Raw genomic sequence first — 14263 nt, 5'->3', positions numbered from 1 at the left:
CATGAACCATCTCAACAATGACAAATAATTAGTGTATCCGCCCTGTGATTTAGATCCACTACAAAATGTAAAGGGTTATTCCCTGGTCCATGCTACACCCTTCCACCAACAAACGAACCGAAAACATAACCTCCATGTTGGAGCTAATCGGTGGCTGACGGAGGAAGCTGTTGAATAAACAGGAGTAGATATGCGAGCTTCAGCCCTACCTCTCTGCTGTGGAGGACACCCTCCTCTGACACATCACCGCCAACGAACTGCTTCCCGGTGCCATTTCCTGTTTGATCTCCCACGCGACGAGGTTGCTGGGTTTCACAGCCAGGAAGTTAATGCCTGACTGGAACCACACCCTGCAGAGAGATGAAGAGAGAAATGAAGAGAGTGAGAAGAGAAAGCCAGGTTAATCTAAAGTTCACAGAAGCACATCACAAACACAAAAAAAGGAGAGTTGTCACAGTGACTGACAGTCGGGGGGAATTTGCTTAAAATTGAATTTGGTTCGCTTGGAATTTCCCCCGATTTCCTCGCTGATTTTCTTTAATCCCTGATATGTGCCATACTCTTTGTATAAAATGTCTTTTTAAAATGATTCACCCAGCATGGTGCTGCCTCCCACGGTATGTTTTGGTGGGAGAAGACGACGGAGTGACAGGAGAATCTCTTATGAAAGTTAACATTTTAGTAAGTAAGTGCTGCGTGGTGAATTGGATGTATGCTGTGCTGGATATTATATATAATACACAAAATGTGACTTTGCTGTTAATATAATTTATTGTTTGTTCCATTCATTTTGCTCTCTTTCTTTTCCTTTGTCCTCTTCAAATACTTATTTTTTTCTCACCTTCACTTTATTCCTTTCCTTAGTAAACATATACATCAAACCTCCTAACTGTCCCTCACATGTTGCCATCCCTAATCCTCTCCCTTCTCCAGTGGACTTTATTCTCTATTCAATTAGATTAAGAACATTCATCGGTGCCCTTTTTTTAAATCCAGGTTTTCCATTAAACTGGATGATTTCTTCCTCCATTTCTCTTGACTCCAACTCTCCCTACACTTCCATATTTGTTTCGGCTTTCTGTTGGACGACATACCCCTTCCCTTCTTACCCATCTTCTCTATCCTTCCCGTCCAGATGTCCTCCTTGTTTCTATTCCTCCTACCTCACCATTCCCTCGCCACTCTCTCTCCTTTATTTTCCTTACCAGGTCTCCTCTTTCATCTCTTTTCCTCACGTCCTCCTAAAGCTTTCCTTCTGCCTTTCATCCATCCCTCTGTGATTTCTTTCCCTGCCTTCCTCCCTCTCTTCCTTCCCTATATACCTTCCTTCATCCCCACCTCTGCACCTCCTCTACCCTTCAATCTCAAGGCATCCTATGGTTAATCTCTTTATTTTCTTTGTCTCCCTTTCCCCCTCTCTTTCTCTAATCCGTCCCGGTGTGTTTTGTATATTTATCACTTTGACAAGACCCTCCCTCAGTTTATTAACACACTTCATAAGCATGCGCGCACATGCACGCAAGCTTGTTTACTGCTTTTCTTATTAACACACTTACAATAGTCTTTGGCAAACAACAAATACCAACACAGACTCAACTTTTTCCTCCACACAGAAGGGAAGCAAATCCTCTTTTGTCTCCTTTCTCATTAATACTTTCTCGTGTTTGTCTCGCTTCATGTCTTGCCAAAAACTGCCAGCAAATATGCCATGCCCGTCCCTTGATGTGCTTTCTGTACATATGTTTGTGAGTATGTATGTATAGATGCACCTGTGTGTCTAAACAAGATGCTTTTTGGCAAAGGGAACGACCCTCTTGTGAAAACTTGAAAACTCACTTTATTTTTCTGTTTGACTCTGAACAATTGTGTCTTGGTTTATTTTAAACGAGGGGAAGATTTTCCATGGTTTACCAATTATGTGTTGTTTATGTGCTCCGGTTAGGAAAAACAAGGGAAAAGGAAGTGAGAAGTTGTAAAGGTCTTGTGGGTGCTCATGTTCCCAAGAAAAATACCGTTAGTGTGTGTGTGTGTGTGTGTGTGAGAAGCAAAGCAGCATAAAAATAATGTGCGGTCCCCCTCTTTTATAATTCAACAGCTGAATTTGACATAAAATAATAATATTTTAAAAAACTTAGAAATTGTTCTGCTTCCTGTGTTTCTTTCTCTGTATCCTTCTCTCCTTCTGTCTCCTCTATCTCCCTACCTCACCTTCTTCTCCCTCTGTCTCCCATTCACTATGTCCTCCTCCTCAACCAACCCAGAATTTAAGATCATCCACTTCAAAGGAAATTTACTTTACCCAGACGGTGGCTCAGAAAGTTCAGAAAGCAAAGCGAGTTCGGAGAATAACAAAATACAGCAGATAGAATGTGAATGACAGACTGACAGGAATGGAGAACAGAAACGTTTGCCTGAACAGCGGCTGGGAAACATTCACTCGAGAAAGACGGTTGTGGAAAACACAAATCATAAATAAAACACACTAATACAATGAATACAACCTCTCCAGCACTTCTTAGAGTGAGCATAGATCTCAGTTAATGTGATATCAAATAATGCACTTTCTTTAGCAGCAAATACAATGTAAAGATTCATACACAACACATTTAGAGAGGCAGTCCTACACTACAACTGGAGGCCAAAACTGTGGCAGGCGTAAAATTGCAACATTCGCCCAAAGCCACCACTAATACAGAAAGTAGAGGCCTGTCAGTGAACATTTTGAAACTGACTGCCAATGATTACAACTGACATGTTATCTGAAGGGTGACAACCAAACACTGCAACAAATCTGTCAAAACAGGCAGAAAAATACCTATTTTCTGTGAGGAATTGTAGGATGTTTAAATCAGATCAGGGTTGAAGAAAGAATAACATGCAGCAAATATGAGACTGTCACAGTACAACATTTGTAGTTTCATCAAACGCTTTACACATCTTGCCTTTTACTGACAAGTGACCTCCTGTGCTTAATGTGACAGGAGTTGGTCGTTGCAATGAACCTCAAGAGAATTATCACTTGACTCCCCAGCTTCCCTCAGGTCTGTGGACCATTTTAGAGTCTTTCAGCTAACTGTTTGAGAAGGGTCTATCAGCAGTCTCGCAGGATCCACGACAGACCCACTTTACTACGAGACACACTCTCTTAACTACATGACACGTAAACCCTAACCATGCAGTTTTGGCACCTAAACCTAACCAAACTGTGATCGTGTCAATGGCGTGTCACGTAGTGGGCAAGTTATGTAGTACTGTGCACTCACAGCATGCCACTTTACTGTTCAAGTTCGCTCGGAATGCTCCCTTTGACCTCACTTCTAGCCTCAGCAGGCGGTTGTTTTCAGCAGAAGAGCTCTGATAAACCCACTGTGCGCCCACTTGCCCAGCACCAAACCACGTACTAGCTGGTGAACATGTGGAGCATAGGAGCTACAGAGCCAGATATTTCCCTCAGGAGGAGGAGAAGAGTGAATGTTGAATTTGTGGAATTTCAAATGATGTTGCTTTTTGTAGGGCATATGTCAAACATGTATACGAAAGTGTGACCAAGTCAATGGTGCTTTAATCATGGCAACAATCTTTCTATACGAGATGACTTATTTAGTTGTATTTGCGGACATTTTCCCTTTGTTTCAGTCAACATAACTAGAATTACCATCTCATTGTTGTATGCCTCCCCCAAACAGTCAGTTTCCATCCATGTCCTGTCCAAATGACCCCCCCCCCCCCCCCCCCCCCCCCCCACACACACACACACACACAGAGACACTCACATATGTAAGAAAATACAGCAACACTGTTTTCCCATGTTGCATCCGTCAGGACTGTTGTGTGCTTGTGTGTGTGCATGTCTGTCAACAAGCAGAATGATGGACAAGGCTGCGTCCCTAAGCTGCTTCTGTCAGATCTGTGTACAGCAACAAAGCCTGACAAGTGTCTGTGTCTTTCTTTCTCTATCTGTCTGTTTTTTTTCTCTCTCTCTCTCTCTCCATTTGTTTTATGTTTCAGGTCAATGATTCTGTTCTAATCTGCAACACATTCTGTGTGATAAACCTCAAGACATAATAAGTTGTGATGTACAATTACAATGACATTCTAAGAGTGACCTAACCATCTAAAAAGAGTTGTGCTTTGTCTCGTAGTGGCGCTTCACATTAATGCTTTTAATATTCGCCACGGTCTCTGAACATATGAGACATCCTGGTTTTAAACTGCCCGTGTGAAGAATTCACTTATACGAGTCTGTCCATTCTTAGTTAAAGACTCTGGTCTGTAAAGGCTGAAAAAGCTGCGCCGGTTACAATATAAGCGTCTCCATCAAAATGTAATAATTCTCAATTATCCGGATACAACGGCGTCTGGGTCTGGATCCGGACCGCGGTCCGCCTATTAGTGACCCCTGGTGTACAGCATATTGCTGATGAAACTGCTGCCAGTAAAATACTGTAATGTTTCAATTATTACAGTAAATGATGGTAAGCTTATTATTTTGATACAGCAGAGATACTGTAAAAAAACAGTAGCTTTACAATAGCTGTCAGTTTTCGCCATCTTATTTTCCTCTGAAATCAAAAAGTGCCTTAACTATATTATAAATCTATGATGTTGTCAAAGCAAGAATTTCAGTGTAATACACTTAAAACTTTATTTACAGCAGGAACATTAACTGGCCATCTATTCCTCCCTCGTTCCCTGGATGACACTCATACTTTACACACATTCACAGCTACAGTCTGCTCCTGTTGGCCATGAGGTAGCTCACAGAGCATTAACATTGATTTTATTTTCTTCTTTTTTTCTGGAGCAGTGCCTTGTTTATAGGCACTTCAACACTTATTTTCCAAGTAGAAAAATAAAGAGTATGCAGAGGGAAAAGGCAATATGCCAAAAAGCTACACTGCAATAAAGTGATGATGTCTCTTTTTCTTTTTCTTTTATTTTGGGAGTCATTTCATATATGCCCAAGGGGGTCTCTTTACCTCACATTTGCACGTACTTAGAAAATTCTGATTTTGCTCAATTCTTAGCTGCTGGATGACTCCGGTAAGAGACGCTACATGTATGGTGTATCTGCCTCTGGTTTACACAGAGTACATCTAATCATAATCACCATTACACACCCACACGCTATCGCTCTCTTACACAGGAGCCCTATCAGCACTGACACAAGGTCATGTATGACTGTGTGTGTGAGTAAATCACTGCAGTGTTTGTGATAACTCTGGTTTCCTTGAGGAGCATCTGATGATAGAAGAAAATATTTACACTCAGCAGAGAGAGAGAGAGAGAGAGAGAGAGAGAGAGAGAGAGAGAGAGAGAGAGAGAGAGAGAGAGTGAGTGACAGGTAAAGAGGTAAAGGGGGATAGGGAAGGCAGGGTGAGAAAGAAAGAAAGGGAGAGGAAGCCCAGAGAGAGACCGTTGAATCCACACCCAGACCTTAATCGTCACCGTCTTCAGAACCAGTTGATCTTTCAGCATCACAGCTGAGGAACTGAAATGACAGCAGGCTGACCATTTACCAGGCACACAATAGGAGATTGAATGGACAAAACTATTTTCAAGTATGTTGAAACCAGAAAGCTCCAAGTGTAAACTAGGGCCTTGATTGATCTCTATAAAAAGAGTTCACAAACCTTCTTGTATCTGTTGTGACCATGTGAACTCTATTTATAGAGATCAATCAAAACAGATACAAGAAGGAGGTTTGTGCTTTTTCAATGGCAACTCTCAAGCTTCACGAAGCACATAGCATTTGTGACCTCTTTTTCATACCAGTGGCATGTGTTTGCCCCTAATTCATAAAGTCAAGATCAAATTTCCTGACGTCTCAAGAAGGATGTTGCTGCTACTTCACCTTCACGTTCCCTGGAGTCTGTCTGGATGTTTGTTTCCTCTTTTACCCCATTTCCACCTCTTACACCATAAGAGTATGGACATTAAACTAAAGTAAATGAGGAACGTTAGGTTCACATCTTTGCAGAACCATGTTTGTATTTCTATGGCCCAAAACCAGAACTGAAGTCTGAACAGTCACGATGGAGATAAAGTCTTGAGTTCCTGAAAAGCAAATCAACCAATGTCCTCCTAAAGTATTCACAAGGGGTCAAAGACACAGGCATTAAGTGCCCATGGTCTCAGGGCCTGTGGTTCTTCAAGCATTCAATTTGTAAGATGTTTTTTAACCTCACTTCTCTTCAACTACCAAGTTCAAAATATAAGAGACCTATGGTAACAATGGCAATGCTTCTTCTAAACAATCCTTTTTCCTGTTCGGTTCATTATTTGCGGTTCACAGTGATCCATAGCTCTGAGCTTTGCACTCAGTTGGTTTCCTGTAAAGTTCAAGAAATTGAAGGTTATTCTACAGTTTCACTCATTGCCAAGTCACTCTGGATGAAAGTGGAAAAATGTGGCAAAATGCCTGAAACATAAATGTAAACTCAAAAGGCATTCTTCTCAAAACAAAAGAGCAGACCCGCCATACGCTATGTGTCAGAAAACGTTGCTGCACGAACAGCAGCAGATGTGTCTGAGAGACAAAAGTAGAAGAAGACATATTGTTTGTCTGAAGTTGTTGATGGAACAGATGTTTTTGGGAAAGACAGGTTGGAAGGATACTGTAAGAGGCACTGTAGAAGTGCAGCTTATCCTGCATCCAAACTGAACCAGCAGGTGTCTTAAGTGTAAGTACAACAGTTTAGGGCCAAATTGTGACAGTACAACACATTTAAACTGTCATCTGAAGGTACAGGACTCAGAGAGCAAACCTTTCTAGATGATTCCTGCTGGTGTAGAAGCCAAAGTTTGCCGTCAATATCTGCACGTTAAGATGATTGTTGAATCCTGATATTCGGCTCAGAAGAGGCAACATTCCATAATGGGATAACAATAAGGAAAATATTATTCCTAATGAAAAATATTCCTCTTTTAAAAGGTGGGCCAAGATTGCTGTTCGGTAAACCACGACCATCGTTGATAATTCATGACTTGAAGAAACAGCACTAGCAACGATAAGGAAAATGGCAGCGAGTTATTAGAAGTGCAGACAGATGTTCAACAACAAAAAAAACCTGCATATTTTCTCAACACATTCTGGAGAAGCTGACTTCATTGGACATGAGCGGCATTTAAATGAGTCAACTGTCAAATCATTAAAATCTTGTTTTGTGCTTTTCCTGCTTTTTGAGAGGCAGAGGCAAAACAATCTGTTGTTGTGATCGTAACACTGAGAAGAGACAGGGTTACTTTCCCTACAAGTGACAAGCTGTCAACAAATTGAAAAGTCGAGAAAGGGTTTCTAACGAGGTCTTAACAAGTTGCAAAGTTGGTGCTATGACAAGAAGTTCTCGTCCTGTGATGCATAACTCTTGGCTCGCCAGAGACATGTTATGAAAGGTTAATCCTGTTGGAATCACTTTCACTTTACAAAATGTTAAAAGTCTTTTTAGATATTAAGTTCACGATGTGAACTCTTCAAAACAGATACAATTACGGATGATAAAAGGTATATACAGCTGTATGAAGAAAGGCATAATTAATACTTTTATGATAGAGATTGTTTTGTGTTCATATTGCTGATGTGTTGCCTCGTGGGAGCAGATGTCTTTTTCTTTTTAAAGACTTTTTGTAATACTTAAAACGTCTTGCAATTATGGCGATTTACTTCACTAAGACCTTGAGTGTATGTATTTTTTGAAGATGGGAGTGATGGACAGACTGGAAGGCAAGGGTTTCAAATTGTTAGAATGAACAGGTGGGGATGTTTTTCAAGATATTGTGAGACAGATGGGAAGCTGTAAATTTGGAAAGTCATTACAAACTGTTGTTAGACATTTGAAAGAAGGATGTAAAAGAGCCCCGTTATGTTGGTCACAGGTCACATGTGTCTCACTGTGAGAACATCTGTTATATCTGTCTACCCAGAATCTTTTTTTCTGTTATTTTACTTTGGATGCATCTCGCCCTTTTATTCACTTCCTTTGTTGTTGTTTCATCCTGTCTTTCATTTGTTGTCCTTCTGCCCACTTTTACATTGGCTTTTTATCTCTATCTTCTATAAAGCTGTCTTTCCCTCTCATATTTCTTTCTTCCAGTACAACATTCTCTATCACGCCCATTTTCTCCTCGAACACAAACGGAGTATCATACAAAAAACTTCCCTGAGGCCTCTTTCTATAGCAGCTGCACTTACCGTAACTGATGATTGGCATTCAAAATACATTACTTTTTTATTCCATTACCTTGGTTGAGACTGTCCTAAAAAAAAACAGCTTTTGTTGTGTGTTAAAATGCCTTATTACAGACCTGTTTACGTTCACCTAGCAAGGACAGCTAGCGGACATGTGAATTATAACTCTTGTCAGTGTGGAACAAAGGCCGAATAGCATGACGCCACAAAAGTTCTTAGGGAGAAGGTCATGTAGCATAAAAGCAGGTGGAGTTGACACAGGAGACCACAGTTTGTCCCACATTGTTTTCTTGACAACCATGACATCACTCTCTCCCTAGGCTAGTAGTTGCAACTAAACCAAGACAAACCATTACTATAGAGGTATGAAATGCTCATATGGTTCAGCCCACTAGTGCCATCAGATCAGAAATCGCTCTCCTTTAAGATGGCAATGATTGCCAAATAAGTTGTAATATCGTTTACCATGTGTGTAAGAATGGTTGTACCGATTGCTCAAAAGACATGAGTTCAGGGCTGAATTATCCCCGATTCACTCACTCATTCAGAGGAGAAATCTGGTCTGGGTCCTTGGTTGGTATCGAAGTTTGGCCGAGCTAATGGTGTTGCCATGCAATGGTAAACATTCTATCACTTGAGGCTAATGATAGCATACTACTGTTGACAGATATTACAACTGACAGTTAAAATATCACCTCCACTCACTGAAGAGTAGCCGACCCACGTCGACCCTGTCTCCCCAAACATTTTCTCACCCAGACTTGTTTTGCTTTTCTTTTTTTCTCCCTGCAAGGCATTACTCAAGTAAGCTGAGATTTTGTAAGCTGTCAAAATCTCATTATTTCAGCTGTTCACTGCAGACTGCGATCAAACTTAACCTCTGTAAATGACACCTCCATAAAGGTTTACAATTTTATTTGCAAAATCATATTTTCAGTTTGCATTTCTGATTTTGTCTTTGATAACAACAACATTTAGCTTTTCTAATTAGGAGTGAGCGAGGAGTTAACCCCCCAACCATCCACCCAATGACCACACACACACACACACACACACACACACACACACACACACACACACACACACACACACACACACACACACACACACACACACACACACACACACACACACACAATGCAACTGCTGTCCCTCTCCACAGACCCTCTTGCTCCCTGAGCAGCTGGCTCCCCAGTTATATAAGTCCACTGCTAAATGACTATTGTAATAATGATGAAAGCTGCTGGAAAACATGATGTGTGTGCGAGTGTCTGTTTGTGTTTGTTTGATTCAGTGTACGGTACATGAAGTAGACATGTGAATTCCCTTACACTGCATGCCTCTTTGCTCAATGTATGGGGACTTCTACATGCCTATGTTCACATATGTTGGCCCCTCTTGTGTGTTAATTATGAATGAGTGAAGAAAAATGCCATCAGTTGCCTTCTGCTCCAGACCTGGTCTTTGTTTTGCACCACTGAACAGGCCTCTGCACCACCAGCCCTGCAGGGGTAGCCATTATAGAAGCCTCTATGCATGCATCCATCCTACATCTGTCCTGCATGGTACTAAATACCATAATCTGCTGGAGTTTGTCCTGGATGATCGTCAGTAAAAAGTACAATCATCTAGCCAGCTGTTGAGACTTCAGACTTCAGAACTCATTTTCTGACTGATACGTTAATGTTTTGTTTGCCAGAGACCTGCCACTGCTGTTGGACTTACTTGGTCACCAAAGGGTGACGCGATTCATTCATTCCTTAATTCCAATGTATAATACCAGCTCAATAACCAGCTCAATGTATAATACCAGCTCAATAACCAGCTCAATGTATAATACCAGCTCTGTGTCCTTAGCTGCATGGCCCAGGACACAGTATTATGCAAAGAGAGTCATGGATATAATGATGGTGAGGAGTATGACAATTAAGATGATGGTTTGCTGTCCTGTGAAAGTTGTGGAAGCTAATGCAGCTTAAGTACAGTAACTCCTGACAATTGTCCCAAGGCAGCTGTCAAACACAGCTGTGGAGGAGTAAGATAAAAAACACTGACCATGCCTAAATTTATAACTTAATTAGAGTTACAGTGAAGCGTTGAAATATGTATTCCTTATGCATTCTGTGACAGTTTGACCAGATTATACTGAATGAAGTGCCAGTCAGGTTGAGGGCTGACAACAAGTCACATATTTTTCTGTCAAACTTGTTAAAAAGGTTGTGAATGCAGAGTGAACTCAGTGAATGGTGTTGAGGTATGCTGAGATTTCAGATTTCCTTGCGGCCATTCTGAGAGGGATTGGCATCTGTTGGCCCACACATGTATGGATTTCTTCCATGTGCTCTAGTTTCTTTCCACAAAGACATGGAAGTTAGATGACTCAGAATCATTGCCTAGGTGCGTTAGCTCTGACTGGAGACTGGAGTCCTACTCACACAGTGCATTGTGGCATTGGTCACAGCCTCCCACGACTTTTAACAGAAAAGAAAATGGATAAATGAATGAATAAATGGATGGATGGAGAGATATGTAGATGGAGGTGAAGATCTACAAGAGCATATCTCAGGTGAAGTCTGTTTACGTTAGGGACAAGCTCCAAAGATATTGTATATTGAAGGTTTTAAAGAAACCATTGCAAAATGAGTATGAATGCACAAGTTAAAAACTTTGCTGATTTACTTCAAAATTAAATGTGACTTTGGGGCGCTGCCATGTAAATGAAAAATCAACAGGGGCAGATTAACAAGTCATTGACATAAAGCTGTGAATGGGCTGCATAAGTGTAAATAAATGATTGCTCTTGACGTACCTTAATAAAAGTCTGAGTCATCACACTTTGTCAGTCCTACATTAGTCATTCTTTCTTGGATGTTTCACAGCTGTCACACAAAGCACTTATCGTATTACCAAAGACTAAGCTGTTACCGACCCTCTCTTTGTAGTCTCAATCTTTCCTCGCATTGGATGAAGCCAATGTGTAGCAGTCCAGCATGCATGAAGCAAAGCGTGGGACTTTTACAACTGCTACCTCTGTACACATTTCTAAGCAGGACGCCGATAATGTAATCTGCACAGCTTGATGTTTGGTTACTGGATCTCTTTCAAATAAAAACCCTCACACATGGAATCAAACGCGCCCACTCCACTTCCCACCCCACATGGGATTAGAACGACATATTTCTCTGTAAACAAAGACACAGACAATGGTGGTGGGTTGTTGGCTGTGGTAGTAGCTCGGAGCTAGTTCTCTGGGCTAAGGTCCCAGATTAGCAGTGTAGCAACCACAGATCACTTTCAGCAGGCAGAGAGTGCAACGCTAAAGGAAGACTTTTACCATTACATTTGATAAATCTGACCAGAATGAAAGGAAATCCCTTGAAATTCACTTGGTACTTTATTGCTACATAATTAATCTGATTTGGTTTGTTTGTTTGTGTTGTTTTCCAGTATCAGGACTATTTGGATTTCTTTTTTGTAACAAGAGGATGGGGATGGCAGTTAGTGTGCTGCTGATACCCTTGTATTATTTGTTAGAATGCCTTGCACTTTCTTAACTTAGATTAAGGTTATTTGGAAACACTTCAGGGTAACCTGCTGGGATAAACTGGTGGTGAAAAGCAGTGTGGGCGTATTTGGCTGGAATAAGTGGAACAGTCGGAATGTGGCCTCACCAGGTCGGCAACAATAGCCAAAGACCATTGGAGCACAAATCTGCTGCTGCTCTGACAGAAAGCGGGAAAATTGCCCTACCAGTAAGCTTCAGTATTCAAGGTTTATAAGTAAAAATGTTTTCGTCACAATATATGAAACCCAAAAGAGAAAATAAGACGGAAACAAGAAACCACATTGAAACCAGGTGGAAGTCAAAAACATCAAAATGAGTCCAATTTGTGGATAATTAAGTAATTTTCCTTCTAATCTTCTGATCCAGAGACGATTTTCATTTCTCCTGATGCTCCTGGCCACGCACAAACCCAACCCCCTTCTCTGGTCGAGAACAGAATGTGAAGAAAGCCTCTGATCTGTGAGATCTTTACACCTTTGCGTGTGTTAATGGAAAATGCAGCTCAATCACAACAGTCCTACTTACTGTACAGAACAGCAGCTGTGCCCGGCTTAATGTTTGTAACAATGGATTAAGCTATACGAACTTCTAAAAAGGTAATTGCAGCTATATTGAATGTTGCCAGATATGTTAATATTGCAAAACACATTTCCCCGAAAAAGTTGTTGCCTATTTTCTTTGTAACGTAGATTTGTTTTCACATCATTCTGTCACTAAAACTTAGCAGAGAGGTTTGTGCCGCTGTTATCAAGAGGAACTTTAGGGAGTCCCAGCTGCGATAATGAATAAATTCACTAATTTTTGAGGAAAAGCTCCACCAATATAAGGCTCCATGAGGGCGAGAACTGATTCCTCAAAAGCGCAATAAAGCTCTACGCGGCTCATTTGGACGGAGAGATAAAAATGTAAGAGTCCAAGACTTCAGCCTTTCATTTATTATGAGAGGAAGAGATCCAAAAGTACAGGGATGGCAATGGGAGAATGTATGCGTGTGTGATTTGATTGGTATTTATCAACCAAAGCATCCCACTGGAATTCAAGTCTACAAATCACACACAAACACACACACACACTATTCTATTCTGACTGGCTAGCTTGCACTTACACATACAGTACGCTGACATCCACCGGCACACACACACCAAGACACATACATTTGCACAGCAAGAAAACACAGGTCTCATTGGGCTCCATGGAGCAAACGATGCAACGATGGTCACCAGGGTACCAGCAGGCCGACAGAACAAACAAATAAACATGTCAACAAAACCGGTGTCAAAAAAGAGAGTTGAGATCCCAGGAAAGCTGCCTTTAAATGAAGGAATACAGTTCGATATGAAAGTAGGCTAAAGGGACACAAAGCATATACTTATAGTTAAAGGATGAAATCTAGTAATCATTTTAAAGCAAGTGTGTATAAACATAAGAATTATGAAGTGATTTAACAAATGTAAAACTGATAATAATAATGAATGTGTAACTAAGTAAAGTGAAGTCTGTGTGTGGGTGGAAAGAGCTGATGTAAGCAGGGTGGGGGCCTTAAAGGATGAGATCATAACAGATGTTGGGGTGTTGTCCGAACACATCCACGGGTGTAACTTGAAACACGCTCGAACATTGAGGAAGTGAGAGCATCCACAGGGGGAAGTTAGGTGTGTCCAGCACACACACACACACAGAAAGTTAGGGTGTTGTTCGCAGCACATACACATAATCAATGATGTCATGTAAATCACATGCCGAGGGAGGGAGTGTTGGGGAGGAGGGGGGAGAGAGAGCTCAAAGTGTTATAAAAAGAGAGACTTGCAAAGAGCAAGACGGGATTCAACGCGGGAGCCACCCAAGTGCTCCACGGAGGAAGAACACTGGACCTCGACAGCCGCATCGGAGGACTTCGTCTCTGTTCACGGAAAGAAGACAGCCGTTCCGGGACAAAGATTGAAAGATGGAGATTTTCCTCTCCCCTCTGTTTGACTTTAACAACCGGACAACAGATGGACGCAGCCTCCACAAAGACGTTGTACTGAGCCTGAGGGATCACTGAACGGACTTCGTTGGCCACGCAGGAGGAGCCGAAGGTCAGGCCTGGCCTTCGGCTCCTAAAAACCCCAAAAGGACTTTTTACCACATCAAGAATCCAGCTCCACCGAGCCGCCTCGGCATCGAAAATGAATGAGTATAACCTAAGAAGAAATTGTAATCTGATCGAATCAAGTGTAGTATTATTTTATGTGAGCTGTAGCTGTGCCCCTGCTAATATATCCTGCAATAAATATCTAATCTGCATTTAAAGTAAATTTCTCAAGATAATTCATTTGCTGAAGTAGTAAAAGTTCCTCGTGGCAGTAAAAGGTTAAATCTATTGTATGTTTAACAACAAGAGTTCTTAATGGTTATCCTAGTGACCGGTCCACTTAACAGTCCCTTACGGTTTTAGTTGTAATCCTAGCCGTTAAAACCTAACCTGGCAATTTACCAATAGCCCGGATCCAGAAGAGGAAAGCTGCCAT

General features: G+C 41.3%; 1 protein-coding gene across 1 annotated transcript in view; it reads right to left on the bottom strand.

Annotated features, from left to right (window-relative positions):
- The window catches only part of LOC142964558 (transmembrane protein 132C), a 210159-nt gene that overhangs the window by 101757 nt on the left and 94139 nt on the right, over positions 1 to 14263 (bottom strand). The window contains exon 4 of the mRNA XM_076104924.1: positions 210 to 350. Within this exon, the coding sequence (XP_075961039.1) occupies positions 210 to 350 (141 nt within the window). The remainder of the gene's footprint in view (positions 1 to 209; positions 351 to 14263) is intronic.

Source organism: Anarhichas minor, unplaced genomic scaffold, assembly GCF_050575085.1.
Source record: "Anarhichas minor isolate MPS153535 unplaced genomic scaffold, ASM5057508v1 ptg000030l, whole genome shotgun sequence".
Lineage (NCBI taxonomy): Eukaryota > Metazoa > Chordata > Actinopteri > Perciformes > Anarhichadidae > Anarhichas > Anarhichas minor.
The sequence above is the reverse complement of the archived record's forward strand: the minus strand, read 5'-3'. Positions and strand labels throughout refer to the sequence as shown.